Source organism: Mus caroli, chromosome 5 (assembly GCF_900094665.2).
Source record: "Mus caroli chromosome 5, CAROLI_EIJ_v1.1, whole genome shotgun sequence".
Taxonomy (NCBI): Eukaryota; Metazoa; Chordata; class Mammalia; order Rodentia; family Muridae; genus Mus; species Mus caroli.
Genome location: NC_034574.1, coordinates 106,207,007 through 106,220,147, shown reverse-complemented (window position 1 = coordinate 106,220,147; position 13,141 = coordinate 106,207,007). Strand labels below are relative to the sequence as shown.

The following is a 13,141-nucleotide window of genomic DNA, read 5'->3' as shown; positions in this document are numbered from 1 at the left end:
GGGGAGGGGGAGGGAGGGAGGGAGAGAGAAAATATGAATCATCAAGACATTGAAACAGGACCATGCCAGGCTCTGGCAGCAGAAGTGAGTGGTTGCCCTAAACCACATATGGCTCACAAAACCCAAAGTACTTCCTGTCAGTCCCTTGACACAAAAAGTTTGGTGACCTCTCTGACCCAGCAGTTCTTTGAAGTACAGACTGTTCACTGTCATCTCCAGCAATGGTCCAAAGGCCCATGGAGCATGGCATCTCTGCTTTCCAAGGGGATCTGGGACTGGGTGACCTGAGAGATGAGTAATGGACTGTCACCCTGTTCTCGAGTCCAAGTCACAATAGCTTTGTCTTTCAAAGCTGAATCACAGGCTCCTCTCGTGTGTCCTCCCTGCAAAATAACAGCCTTGCCCAAGCTCAATCGAAGGAGTGATTGACTTAGCTCGTGTGCAATAGGGTCATCAACAGCCACTTCACAGCTGAGAGATGCCACGGGTGACCAGACATCCTCAATTCAGGAATGGATAAGGCTGCAGCTCAGGCAGGGTGTCCTTCCCGGAAGAGAGATGGGGACATTTTCTTGCCTGCCCAGTGACCTCAGATAATGGGAAGAGGAGAGGTTCCATGCGCAGGTTCTGGGCAGGCAGAGGTTCAGGCTGCTGGAAGAATGTTGGATGGGGCTTGGGGAGAGGGATTCTGGGTAATATCTATGGGATGGACTGCAGGTGGTTTCTCTGCTCGCTGGGCTTGGTGTTGATGAGTTTATGCCAAAAACAACCCAACTCTTTGATTCTGCTTCTGCATCCTTGAGGCAGGCTCAGGCCTGTGTCCACCAGAGCCCAGCAACATGACCAGGCCTGAGATCTCTTCTCTCCGCAGAGGGATGACATGGAGGCCGTGCCAGGGTACCTGTCTCTGCACCAGACAGCGGATGTCATGACCTTGAAGTGGACACCCAATCAGCTGATGAATGGGTCTGTGGGGGATCTGGACTACGAGAAGAGGTAAGAATTGAACTTCAGTTGAATGCGCCCAAGACCTTCTACTCATCTAGACAGGGAGATGCTCTCTTCAGAGCCAGACAGGCCTGCCTGTTGTGTGAACTGGTTGTTATGGTGACCTGGCCCGGCCTCCCTGCTGCTGTAGCCTCAGAAGGAACACCAGCCTCGGGAGCACCTGGAGACAGGGGACAGGGCCTCAGGAATAGGTGTGGTCAGCTGCTCACATTCATAAGTGTATTCTCAGGGGCCAGTGAGATGGCTCAGTTCCTCGAAGCCTGAGTTCTATTCCCGGGACCCATCTGGTGGAAGGAGAGAACCTGACTCCTTCATATTACCCCTTGACCTCCACTCATTCAACATGCTGTGTCACCATACACACACACACACAACTAAGTAAATAAAAATGTAATTTAAAGAATTTATGAGCTGGGTAGTGGTGGTGCATACCTTTAATCCCAGCACTTGGGAGGCAGGAGAAGGCATATTTCCGAGTTTGAGGCCATCCTGGTCTACAGAGTGAGTTCCAGGACAGCCAGGGCTACACAGAGAAACCCTGCCTTGAAAAAGAAAGAAAGAAAGAAAGAAAGAAAGAAAGAAAGAAAGAAAGAAAGAAAGAAAGAAAGAAAGAAGAAAAAAGAAAAAGAAAAAATTTCTAAGTGGGCTCCCAGGCCTATCAAAGTGTAAGGGTAGCAAATACTGAACCTGTAAATGGCATCTCAGCAATCCGTGAGGACACATCAGACTGAGTAAGAACTAGCCCCGCCCCCTCCCCAGTGACGCCACTTCCATATTCTCCCCAGCCTGTTTCCCAAGCTGTACTTAAGAGTGTAGGAGTGGAGCCCTTCACAGAAGGTGTCAGAAGTGGGTCGCAGTTGCTAGTGTGATGCCTGCGTTACTCTGGGTTCTCCCAAGAACGGGTACCACGAAAGGACTGATGAAAGAGAGACTTCTTTGAGGAAGGACCTGGGGGAGATGAGCGCAGGCGCAGAAGGGAAAGGACGGAAGGTCACATGGGAATAGTATCCATTAGACCAGCTAGGGATGCTGGGCTGGTCGGGCCTGGACCACAGCCATGTGCTCAGTCCTGGCTGGCATCGTGGTACCTTGGTGGGACTGTGATGGCTGTGCACAGGGGGTGGGGGGCTGTGTGGTGCTGCTGAGCTCCACTTCCTGGTTCAGAATCTCTGCGTGGTTGCATTCTTGGACTGCCACAGAACCTCCAATCCCACGTACCCCCTCACATACTGTTCGGATAGGGGAGCAACTTATTTCAGGATCGTGGTGGGTCCTGAGCTAGAAATATATACTAAGTCAGTACTTGGAGCGACTGTGTTGCAAGACTGTGTTCTGAGCTAACTGTGTGAGGGGCTCTGGGTCGAGTCCTTCAAACGAAATATTCTATTAAATCCTCAGAAAAACACTACAGTGGAGATCCCCATCTTATAGCTGGGGATATTAGAGTCCTCATTTTATATACGGGGAAACTGAGGCTCTTCTAATCACACTATTGGCCTATGTAAGGTCAGAAAGGGGCGAGACCGTTCTGACTTCTGCCCACGGCTGCACAGTGGCCGGGTGGCTCTGAGCTAGTACCGATGTTTATCTTCCAGGTACAAAAAAGCCAGGGTCAAGCGACTAGACCATTTGTCCAGTGATTCAAATAATCCAGGGGTAGGAGACCTCAGGCTAGACCCAGGGACTTGAGTAGCCGTTCCTGAACCCACCATTGTCTCTTGCCTCTGCTTTCCTGCCTGCCCAGCCTGTGCTCAAACAGGCCTCGCATAGTTCTTCTGAACGTCCCTGGGCAGCAAGGAGCTCTTCCTGGGCTATCAAAGCATAAGCCTATCATCTCTCTTATGGGCTTTGAATCACTGTGCCAATCCTGAATCAGTCACTGTGACTGGTCAGTGATGATTGGCTAGCCTGGGTCAGGTGATCATCTCAGAGTGCTGGTTGGTCACCCCGGGTCAGACGCTCATGCTGGACCTCTGGGCTAGAGACTTGGCAGAGTTGAGCTCCGGTAACTACATAGACAGGGAGAAGGGGTTTTACTCGGAAAGTTGTGGTGGTAGGATCAAAGGGGAGGATGGCTGAGCAGGCTCGGGACACAGATGCTGGGACAAGTAGGTCTTGGTGACCTCTGGCTTCCCACAGTCTCCCTCACTTCCCCTTCCAGTGTCTACTGGGACTACGCTGTGACCATCCGCTTAGAGGAGATAGTTTACCTGCACTGCCACCAACAAGGTAGGAACCATGGGGACAGCAGATGGCTGAGCAACCATTCTGGGTCACTGTCCCTGCTTCCCACAACACCCCGTTCATTCATTTAACATTATGAGACACTCAGGTGTACCTCCTCAAGCAAACTGCATTATTTCTCTGAGTGCGCCAGCTCTGAATCACTGCAACCATTCAGTCACGGGGTGGGGGGCAGGGATGGAGGTGTCGCACAGATGTATATGAAATAATGTAGAATGTTGGCTATAGAGAGGGGACTTGAAAATCAGATCTTTGTGACTTTGAAATCAGTGGTCTGCAGACCAGAGATCATGAATCACTATAGTCCCTTAAAGTCGGAAGTATGTCTAGAGTAAGCGTGGAATTCAGTGCTTTAATTCCCTTTAGTAAGGCAGACCTTGCTTGGTTCTGATCCAGGCTTTGCAGCTGTGTGACCTTAGGGATGACATAAAACCTCTCTGAGCCTTGGTTCTGTCCCTTGTAAAATAGGGAATGAACAGCCAAGCCTCACAGGGATGTCCTGGGTATTAAACAGTAAGGCAGTACTTTTAACAGCCAGTACGGCTCTGGGGGGGAGGGGGCGCGGTGAAGGCGTGTGTTTGCAGAGCGGCGACCGCAGCATGCTTTGTGGTGACATCCTGCCGTCCTCTCTTCTCTGATGGTGGCAGTGGACAGCGGCGGGACTGTCGTGCTGGTGAGCCAAGATGGAATCCAGAGGCCACCCTTCCGCTTCCCCAAGGGCGGGCACCTGCTACAGTTCCTCTCCTGTCTGGAGAATGGGCTGCTTCCACACGGGCAGCTGGACCCGCCGCTTTGGTCACAGCGAGGAAAGGTGAGGGGTCGGCTGGGGGCTGGGGGGGGGTGCTCGAGGAGGCTGGAGGATGCCACCCATGGGGTATCACTGGGCTCTACTGTGACTTGGGTGGGGGGCTCCAGTGCTGCCCACTGAGACCCTCAGTGATGCCAGGCATGGAGATAGGTGACTTCCTGAGGTCTACCGTGGGATGTGCTCCTGCAGGGGAAGGTATTTCCTAAGTTGCGCAAGCGCAGCCCACAGGGGTCCTCCGAGTCCACGTCTTCAGACAAGGAGGATGATGAAGCCACGGATTACGTGTTCCGCATCATCTACCCTGGCACGCAGTCTGAATTCGGTAAGCAGCCCTGGGACCTGAGCTCACCAGTTCCTCCTGAGAACTACTCCAAAAGTTACCCTTGGGAGGCAAATGGGCCTGGGTTCTGGGACCACCAAAGGACACCCAGAAACTTAAGTGTCCCGGTGCCTTCCACCTCCCCCAAAATGAGAGCCAGTAGCCACCCCCTTATTCCGCTAGTAAGGACACCACCAGGCAGGAGGGAACAGTAACCATGACAGTGGTCTGGGCTCTAGGACCCTGGCTTGACATGGGCAGGTTTCTTTCTATCCTTCCCCCCCCCCCCCGGCCTCCTTTTTCCTCATAGGTGAAATGGGCTGTTTCTAGGGTCGGCTATGGGCATTCTGCATACACAGAACAGGCATGTGCTAGCTGCCATGCAGTCCCTCTTGTCAGCACCTCACTTGAGTTATGAAGAGCCAATGGGAGCACAGGATATGCGTTCGAGTATCTAATAAAAAGGCGGGCATGGTTGCCCAGGCCCATAACCCTAGCACTGGGGGTCAGAAACGGGCAAAGCCCCTGTGTTCCCTGGCTCATCCGCCTAGATGAGCCTTTGATTTAGAGAGACCTTCAATAGAAGAAAGCACCCTGATCTTGCTCTGGCCTCTGCGTACAACCATGCTTCTGTGTTCAACACTCATGGGCACACATAGGGGCATTCTTGTACGCGCATGCGCGCGCGCGCACACACACACACACACACACACACACACACACGAAGCCAAGCATGGCATAGTGGCAGGCACTTGTTACCCAGGTGCTAGGGAATCAGAGTCAGGCACTAGTCAGTCTGGGTCTCCCTAGCCAGCCAGTTTACACTGCTTGCCAAGTTCTGGGCCAGTGAGAGACTCATTGGTGCGTGGTTTCCTGTCTCAAAAGCCAAACTACATGGTATTGGAGAACAACACTTGAGGCTGACCTCTGTCCCCCACAAACACGTGCGCAAACATATACAGACATCCACATATCTATGTGCACCTGCACAAACACACATCACACATGTACACAACACACACACACACAACTGGACTGAGCCAGGTGTGATAGACACCTGTCATCTAACATTCAGGACACTGAGGCAGGAGGATTGTAAGTTGGAGGCTAGCTGGGGTTGCTAGGTAAGGTAAACCCACATCTTAAAGAGAAACAGTCCCCACTGCTGCTATTAATGTTGCCGCTCTGAGTCTCTGTCCTGCAAAATGAAGACAAATTCCTTCTTTACATGTCACCAAGGATGAATGGTGAACCTGGTCTAGTGCCTGGCACAGGGTAGGCACTGTACAAGTGCCAGTCTTTCCTCCTCTGATCAGCACAGCATTCATGGGAGCTGTGTGGAGCAGGGTGGGGTGAGGGTTAGAACCCTGGGGAACTGGTTTCTCTGGTGGCCTCAGTCCCACCCACCTTAGCCTCCCCCTCACTGATTCTTTTTGTTTTCTGTCTCAAGTTGCCCTTGACCTCTTGGGCAGCCCCCGGCCTGTGTCCATTGGCCCTGCCTGGATGATGCTTGCTGCGGGCCAGTCCATGCTAGTGGTGGCCAAGGGGCTCCAGTGGGCACAAACCAGAGAGTGCCTCATCATCCCCACAAGGAGTGTGAAGGAGCAGCCCCCCAGTAATGTCTGGTTCCCCTTCCCTGGGGGCTGGGTGACACCTCAGCCATGTCGCCATTGGAGTCTTGTTCCCAAGGGAGACAGAGGAAAATGAGTAGCCCTGTGCCCCAGTACCCACCCTGCTCCACAGAAAGCAGCCCTGTTCCCACCAGTACCCACTCCACAGAAGGCAGCCGTTAGGTTCTATGACTCATTGGTGCATGATTGCCCGCCCTCTACTTCCCTGCGACAGGTTGAGAACCAGGGCATTTTCTGGCCAGCTCAGTGGTGAGTCTGTGAGAAGAGGAAGCGTGGAACCAGTCACTGTCAGCAGGTTCAAGAGCCTCATTCTGTAGCCAGCACGCTACTGTCTAGTGGATCTGATGACAAGGACAAGTGTCTCCCTCCCACTCAGGGATCAGAAGAGCCTATGAGAGAGCAGTTGTCCTAAGAAGTCATAGTAGGCGAGAAAATGATCACCTGTCTAATGTCCTAGAGTGGGGACCAGCAAACCCCAGCCCAGAGGCCAAATCCAGCCCCTGCGAGCTTGGCATGGTTTTAAACCCTTGACTGGAAAACAGCCAAAGGAAGCTAGGTCTTGGGGCCAGCAAGGGGGCTCAGCGAGTAGAAGTGTCTGCCACTGTGCCTGTCAGCCTGAGTCCAATCCCTGGAATCTACATGGTGCACAGAGAGAGTCTATAACAAGCTGAGTTCATTTGATGGTTTTGTCTGCAGGACATCAGTGGTGCTAGACAGGCACATGGCTTAGGAGCTCCCCACCTGAGCCAGCTGAAAGCGATGTCTAGTTCAGACATGTGAACAGTGCTGCTATCATCCCTAGCCAAGATCCCAGGCTCTGGAACTCTTCCTGTGTGTTGGGATGAACGTCCTCCCTTCTGACCACACAAGCTCTTGTGGGGGTCTTTGTCTCAAAACTCATGCCCCCAGACTTTCTCTAGAAGTGTCCAGTAGGTCCCCCTTCCCTAATGTCACCTTCCTGTGAACAGAACTGAATGGGGACATGGCGAGGTGAGGTTCTCTGTACTCGGGATAGGTCTGTCTTCTCAACCCTGCGCTCCCTCCTCCTCTTCTTCCCTCTTCTTCCCGCTGTCCTTCCCACTCTGCCCCGCAGCCAGAGCCTCTGAATCTTGGTGGTGGCTTTCACTGGATCACGTGGACTCAGGGACGACATCAGATTGTGGTCGGGCACTTTGGGACTGTCATACTCTGATCCTCCCTGTCACAGGGCCAGCTTTGGGAGAGCTGCTTGTTTTGGGGTGAGATTTCTATAATACACATGGGTTTAACCAATGTTATCGCTGAGCCCCCTTTCCACCCATCATCCACCACAGTGCCCCAGGACCTAATGGATGTCTCTATGAACAACCTTCCACCCCTATGGCAACCCAGTCCTCGGAAGTCCTCCTGTTCTTCCTGTTCACAAAGCGGCTCAGCTGACGGCGGCTCAACCAATGGCTGTAACCATGAGAGGTAGGCGGGGCTTAGGCTCCTCCCCCAGGGAGGAGCTTGAAGCACAAACCAAAGTCCCTTGACTGTCTATTGCTTCATTTTGCCGCATCCTGAGTTTGGAGAGGTGTGAATGGCGAATGGAGCTAGGGTTAAATCATGGCTTCATGTGGTCCTGGTCACTGGAGTTCCGTTGCACGTGTCCGTCGGGATAACGTTCTGCTGCAGTAACACACAGTCCTGAAACAACAACGGCTTTTTTATAGCAAATGTCCTGTGTGCCGTGAGGCTGCCATGGACCCACTTCCTAACAGACGTCCATCTTGGATATTGTTGGGCCACAGTATCAGAGGCAATGGTATTTCTGTTTTTCAACGCAATGGTCCCGCTTCACAGGGAGACTAAGAAATACAGGTTCAGCATGCACCAGGAGCCAGAGATATTACTTAATGACAGCCATGTTTTCTGTGTGCTCTTGCATGAAACATTAACTTAGTAGGGCTATTACAAGGAAACAGCACGTGGTAACTGTGGACCACTGAGAACTTTGCCCAGTGTCTGCTCTCAGAGCATCTGCTTTCATACCTCTGTCAGTGAGGAGCTCACCTCATTGCAGAGTTGCAAGCCCAAGGAGTGGCTTCCTATATGCACCTTGGGCAAGCCTGACATTCTAAGGGCACCTTGGGCAAGCATCACAACCTGCGGGCAAGGAAGAGGGAACGCCACTCCCAGGACTTCAGCTGTGCTCCCCAGGACTTTAGCCGAGCTCCCTTTTCAGGCTTCCTGGGTTTATCCAGTATCCCTGGGGTAGCCTCAGGATAGATACACGGAGTCTTCTATTCTGCGCCCTGTAGGAACTCACAGCCCATCTGTCTCCGTAGCCGGCAGTACTGAGCACTGTTCTTTGCTTCCACTCCCAACAAGCATGGAGCAGGGAACATCATCAGCCCTGAGCCCCACCTACTGTGCAGTTCACAGGGTCAAACCCAGGGGCTACTCCTTCAAACTGTTTTGGGGGTTGGGGGGAGAATGAATGTATGTGATGGAGAAAGCCATTGATTCCCAGCATTCAAGAGACTGAGACAGAAGGGCTGTGGGTCTCAGGCTAGCCTGAGCTATATAATGAATGAGACCTTATCTAAAAAAGAAAAAAAGAAAAAAAGATGTGCTCACATGATTGAGAGGTTCAGGGGACACAGCTTTGAGCCTGCCTGGATCCCAGTGCTCAGAACAAGAACAGCTCTCCTGATCTCCCGGTCTGTGGACTGGGCCAGGGCTGGCCCTCTCTGGTGGTGGCCAAGACTTCCAGCAGCCACTACTATGTATCCCGCTGGCTTAGGGGCAAGAAAGAATGAGCATGCTTCCAGGTAGATACAAGCACAGATCCTAGGGCTGATTCTCATTGGCCCAGGTTGGGTCACATGACTGCTTCTCTGCCAGCCAGCCATCTCAGGTGATCCGTCCAGGGCATCCAAGCCATGGAGACACGACGCTTTGAATGGCTGATCCCCCCAACAGAAACCTGGGCTGTGACAGAGAAGGGGCGTGGGGGTGGGGTGGGCACAGTGGCCTCCCTCTGTCCTGACAGTTGACTTCCATCTGCTGTATGGAGCATGGATGGTTCCTTTGTAGAACATCTAAGCTGTGTGTGTCCCTCTGCTCCCCCTTCTCCTGCAGGGCCCCACTGAAACTGCTGTGTGATAACATGAAGTACCAGATCCTCTCCAGAGCCTTCTATGGATGTGAGTGCACATCCCCCATCCTGCTTGTCTGCAAGAAGCATTTATCAAGTGCCTGGCACCCCAGGCATGTTCCCAGTGCCCACGGCAAAGCAGATGAAGATGCTTGTGGCAGGCACTCCTTTGAGGGGACAGGACTAGCTTGGAAAGCAAGCAGAGTACTTGGTATCTCTCAGACATTCCCTTCTCCATCCAGCAGGGATTCTGTCCACATCCGGCTTTTGTTGTTTCTATAGGAATGGGAGACAGGCCCAGGGTGAGCCCAGAAGTCCTTGGTTCCTCCTACTTCCCTGTCCCTTCCCTGCCCACAGCACATCTATTAAATGTGGTAGCTTCCAGCAGAGGAGAGTGGTGTCTGTCCAGAGACAAATCGTCCCTTAGGTTTAGTTGTCAGGACACCCAGTGACAGCATCCTCAACTTGCATTCCTCCTTTGGAAAAGGAACAATGAGAATTTTCTGGGTTGAGAGTTCCTGAAGATAGAGGTGGGTAGTCCTGTGGAGCTTCCAGGAGAGACTTAGTGAAGTGTGGTGGGCAGAAGATGAAGCCTGCCTTCCCTCCCTGGCCAGGGCTCGCCTACTGCAGACACCTGTCCACCGTGAGGACCCACCTGTCAGCCCTGGTCAATCACATGATCGTGTCTCCAGACCTGCCCTGTGACGCTGGGCAAGGGTTGACAGCCAGCATCTGGGAAAAATACATCCAGGACAGCACGGTGAGCTGGGTGTGTTCATCAGAGGGCAGAGCGGAGGGGCGCCATCTTGTCAGGTCAGACTCACGGGGACCCAGGTAGGTATGCCTCTCTGAATATGGACCGCCAACTCCACAGCTGACTTGAGTCCCATCCAGATGGAAGGGTGAGGGAGTCAGGGGAAAATGCATAGGTACAGTATCCCAGTGCCAAACCCGAAATCCAAAATTTCTAGAATTGAAACTCTGACATAAAACCCCAATGGAAAATCCCACACTTGACCTCATGTGACAGGTCACAAACATGCTATGCACTAAAAATACCATATAAAGTGACCTGTGGGCTGTGTGAATAAGTGTATGTTAAACACATGGACTTAGAACAGACCCATACTTTTATACATACATATATATATATATATATATACACACACATATACATATACATACAAATATACATACAAATATTCCAACTTGCAAGAAAATCTTAAGTCTGAAACCCTTCAGGGCCCAAGCATTGGGGACAAGGCTATTCAACCTTGAAGAGAAGAGAAAGGACAGCTAAGATGGACATGGTGGCACATACCTGTCATTGCACCATTCACAAAGCTGAGGCAAAGGGATTGTGGGTTTGAGGCGAGTCTAAGCCACTTGTGAGATCCAGGATAGCCTCAGGTATGTCACATAATGTTTTGATTAAGTCACTGATTATGTGTTGGACCAAGTTCATACCTACTTTGGGGTGCAGTAGGCTGTGGCCTTGGCACCTGCTCTGACCCTGTCCATCTGACTCAAGCTACAGTCTGGACACCTGCCCCAGCACTGTCACTCACCCTGCCTGTACCCTTGTCTTTGTTGCTGTATCTATAGCTACAAAGGTATGTGGATTTATATGCGACAAAGTTTCTCTCCTGTTGCTGTATCTATAGCTTCAAAGCTTTGTGGTTTTATATGCAACCAAGTTTCTCTCCTGTTGCAGTCATAACCCCCCACAAGCAATTTCAAGGTGTAAGGGCTTATTTTAGCTCACAGTTAGTCAAGGTACAGGAGCATGGGGCAGCTGGTCATCTCATCCGCTGCTGTGAAGAAAGAGGGAAGTAGGGCACTGGTGGCGCATGCCTTTAGTCCCAGCACCTGGGAGGCAGACACCTGTCCACCGTGAGGACCCACCTTTCAGCCCTGGTCAATCACATGATCGTGTCTGGCAGGCAGATTTCTGTGAGTTCGAGTCCAGCCTGTTCTACACAGTGAGTTCTGAGACAGCCAGAGTAACAAAGGGAGACCCTGTCTCAAAAACAAACAAAAAGACATAGAAGTTATATATCCTATACTTCATCAGGATTTTTAATCAATACATCTACAAATACACAGAGATATTTATGCCTTTGTATTATTATATAGATCTTATATATTTCTGTGTTTATTATATATGCACAGAGTTTCTAAACTTATGTATCATGTCTTGGGTCTCTTGTTTATAGCTATAGAGTGATAGGAATATATTTGTATCCACCTCACCTATATTTCTTTTTAATTTCTTAAAATTTTTTTATTTTATTTATTTTTTGTTTTTGTTTTTTTTGAGACAGGGTTTCTCTGTGTAGCCCTGGCTGTCCTGGAACTCACTTTGTAGACCAGGCTGGCCTTGAACTCAGAAATCCACCTGCCTCTGCCTCCCAAGTGCTAGGATTAAAGGCGTGCTCCACCACTCCCAGCTATATTTATTTTTTTATGTGTGTTGGAAGGGATTGTACAAATGCCACACTGCACATGGGGTTCAGAAGACAACAGCTTACAGACGTAAATTTTCTCCTTCCACCACACAGAAACCAGTTCACTAGGCTTGGCAGCAAGCACCTTTACCTGCCAAGCCATCCCTTGGCCTCTAGATCTATACCGTTAACATTCTGTATTTTCAGTGGGCAGCTTACTTTCCTAGCTCTTGAATGAAGGCTCATCTTTCAGGTCCCAAAAAAATGGTGAGACCCACAGTTTATTTAAATTCTTGCTGACAGAATTCTCACTTTTTTTTTTTACCCCCTTCTGATTCATTACTGCTTGAGTTGGGAAGGAGCGCTCAATAGGTGGCCCAGGCTGGCCTTGAACTCACAACCCTCCTACATCAGCTTCCCTAGTGTTGGAGTTGGATTTGCCAACCTGCACCAGGCCTGGCTTGCTTTTTGGGGGGTGGGGGGTGGGAGGGTTCAAGACAGGGTTTCTCTGTATAGCCCTGGCAGTCCTGGAACTCACTTTGTAGACCAGGCTAGCCTCGAACTCAGAAATCCACCTGCCTCTGCCTCCCGAGTGCTGGAATTAAAGGCGTGCGCCTCCTGGCTTCCTTTTAGCTCTTTTTAAAAAGAATTCTTTTCCGGTAGTGCAGCGGCAGCACTAGCGCACGCCCTTCTATACCCCTGGCATTTTGATTTTGCGAATGAGTTCCTAGAAGTTGATTGCAGTGTAATAAAACCTGAAATAGATAAGCCAGAGTACTCTCTCTGCCTCCCACGGGCACAGCGTGAGCCTGCTAGTTCATGGGGAGCTGCAGGCCCAACTGGTTTCTAGGCTCAGCTCCAGATCTGCATCTCTGGGAGAAGAGCCCATGTCTGTTTCTGAATTCCCCGGAGTGCTTCCGTGATCCAGTTTGGGAGATACCAGTTTAAGGTCAAATTGGGTGAAACAGTGGATGAGGCAGAATTACTTCATTGAACACTCCCTGCCCCCTGTGGTATAGTCCTTCCTTAAGGCTTAGCTGCCTTCTTGTGCTGGGTACACCGAATCCCAGAAACAGTCCCCGCTGCCTTGTTGCCTGGAAACACTGGGTTTATTTCTCACTGGCGAGCCGTGTCAGTGGCATCCCCTGCCACTTTATGGTCCCTTGAGAAGCCAAGAGAACCTACCAACTTCCTCCTAGTCCCAGACCTGCAAATAGCATCCATTACTTCTCACACCCCACTGGCCAAAAATCGGTCATGTGACTACACTTGAATGCAAAGGAGTCTGGGAAATGTAGTCCTATGGATCTAGGAGTCTTGGAAGTGGCTTTTCTATTTTTAATATCATCTCCTCTCTTGTCACTCTAGCAAATAATTGTAGCGATGGCATTTACAAGAAACAGGACCCAAGACCATAAACAAAACAGGAAATATTAAAATTTAACATAGCATTGTCTTAAAGTCCAGGGGCTGGAGAGATGGCTCAGTGGTTAAGAAGAGCACTTGCTTTTCCCAACACCCACATCAGACAATTCACCGTAGCATGCGACTCCAGTTCCAGGG

At 50.9% G+C, this 13,141-nt stretch overlaps 1 protein-coding gene across 2 annotated transcripts in view; it reads left to right on the top strand.

Moving 5' to 3' along the window:
* Sgsm1 (small G protein signaling modulator 1) overlaps window positions 1-13,141 on the top strand; it is a 68,238-nt gene that overhangs the window by 27,612 nt on the left and 27,485 nt on the right. Inside the window, exons 9-16 of one of the 2 annotated variants that reach the window (XM_029477921.1) lie at window positions 872-996; window positions 3,170-3,237; window positions 3,900-4,063; window positions 4,250-4,382; window positions 5,830-5,994; window positions 7,324-7,462; window positions 9,116-9,180; window positions 9,746-9,891. In XM_029477921.1, the coding sequence (XP_029333781.1) occupies window positions 872-996; window positions 3,170-3,237; window positions 3,900-4,063; window positions 4,250-4,382; window positions 5,830-5,994; window positions 7,324-7,462; window positions 9,116-9,180; window positions 9,746-9,891 (1,005 nt within the window). The remainder of the gene's footprint in view (window positions 1-871; window positions 997-3,169; window positions 3,238-3,899; window positions 4,064-4,249; window positions 4,383-5,829; window positions 5,995-7,323; window positions 7,463-9,115; window positions 9,181-9,745; window positions 9,892-13,141) is intronic. The other variant, XM_021162349.2, reaches the window with a different exon arrangement.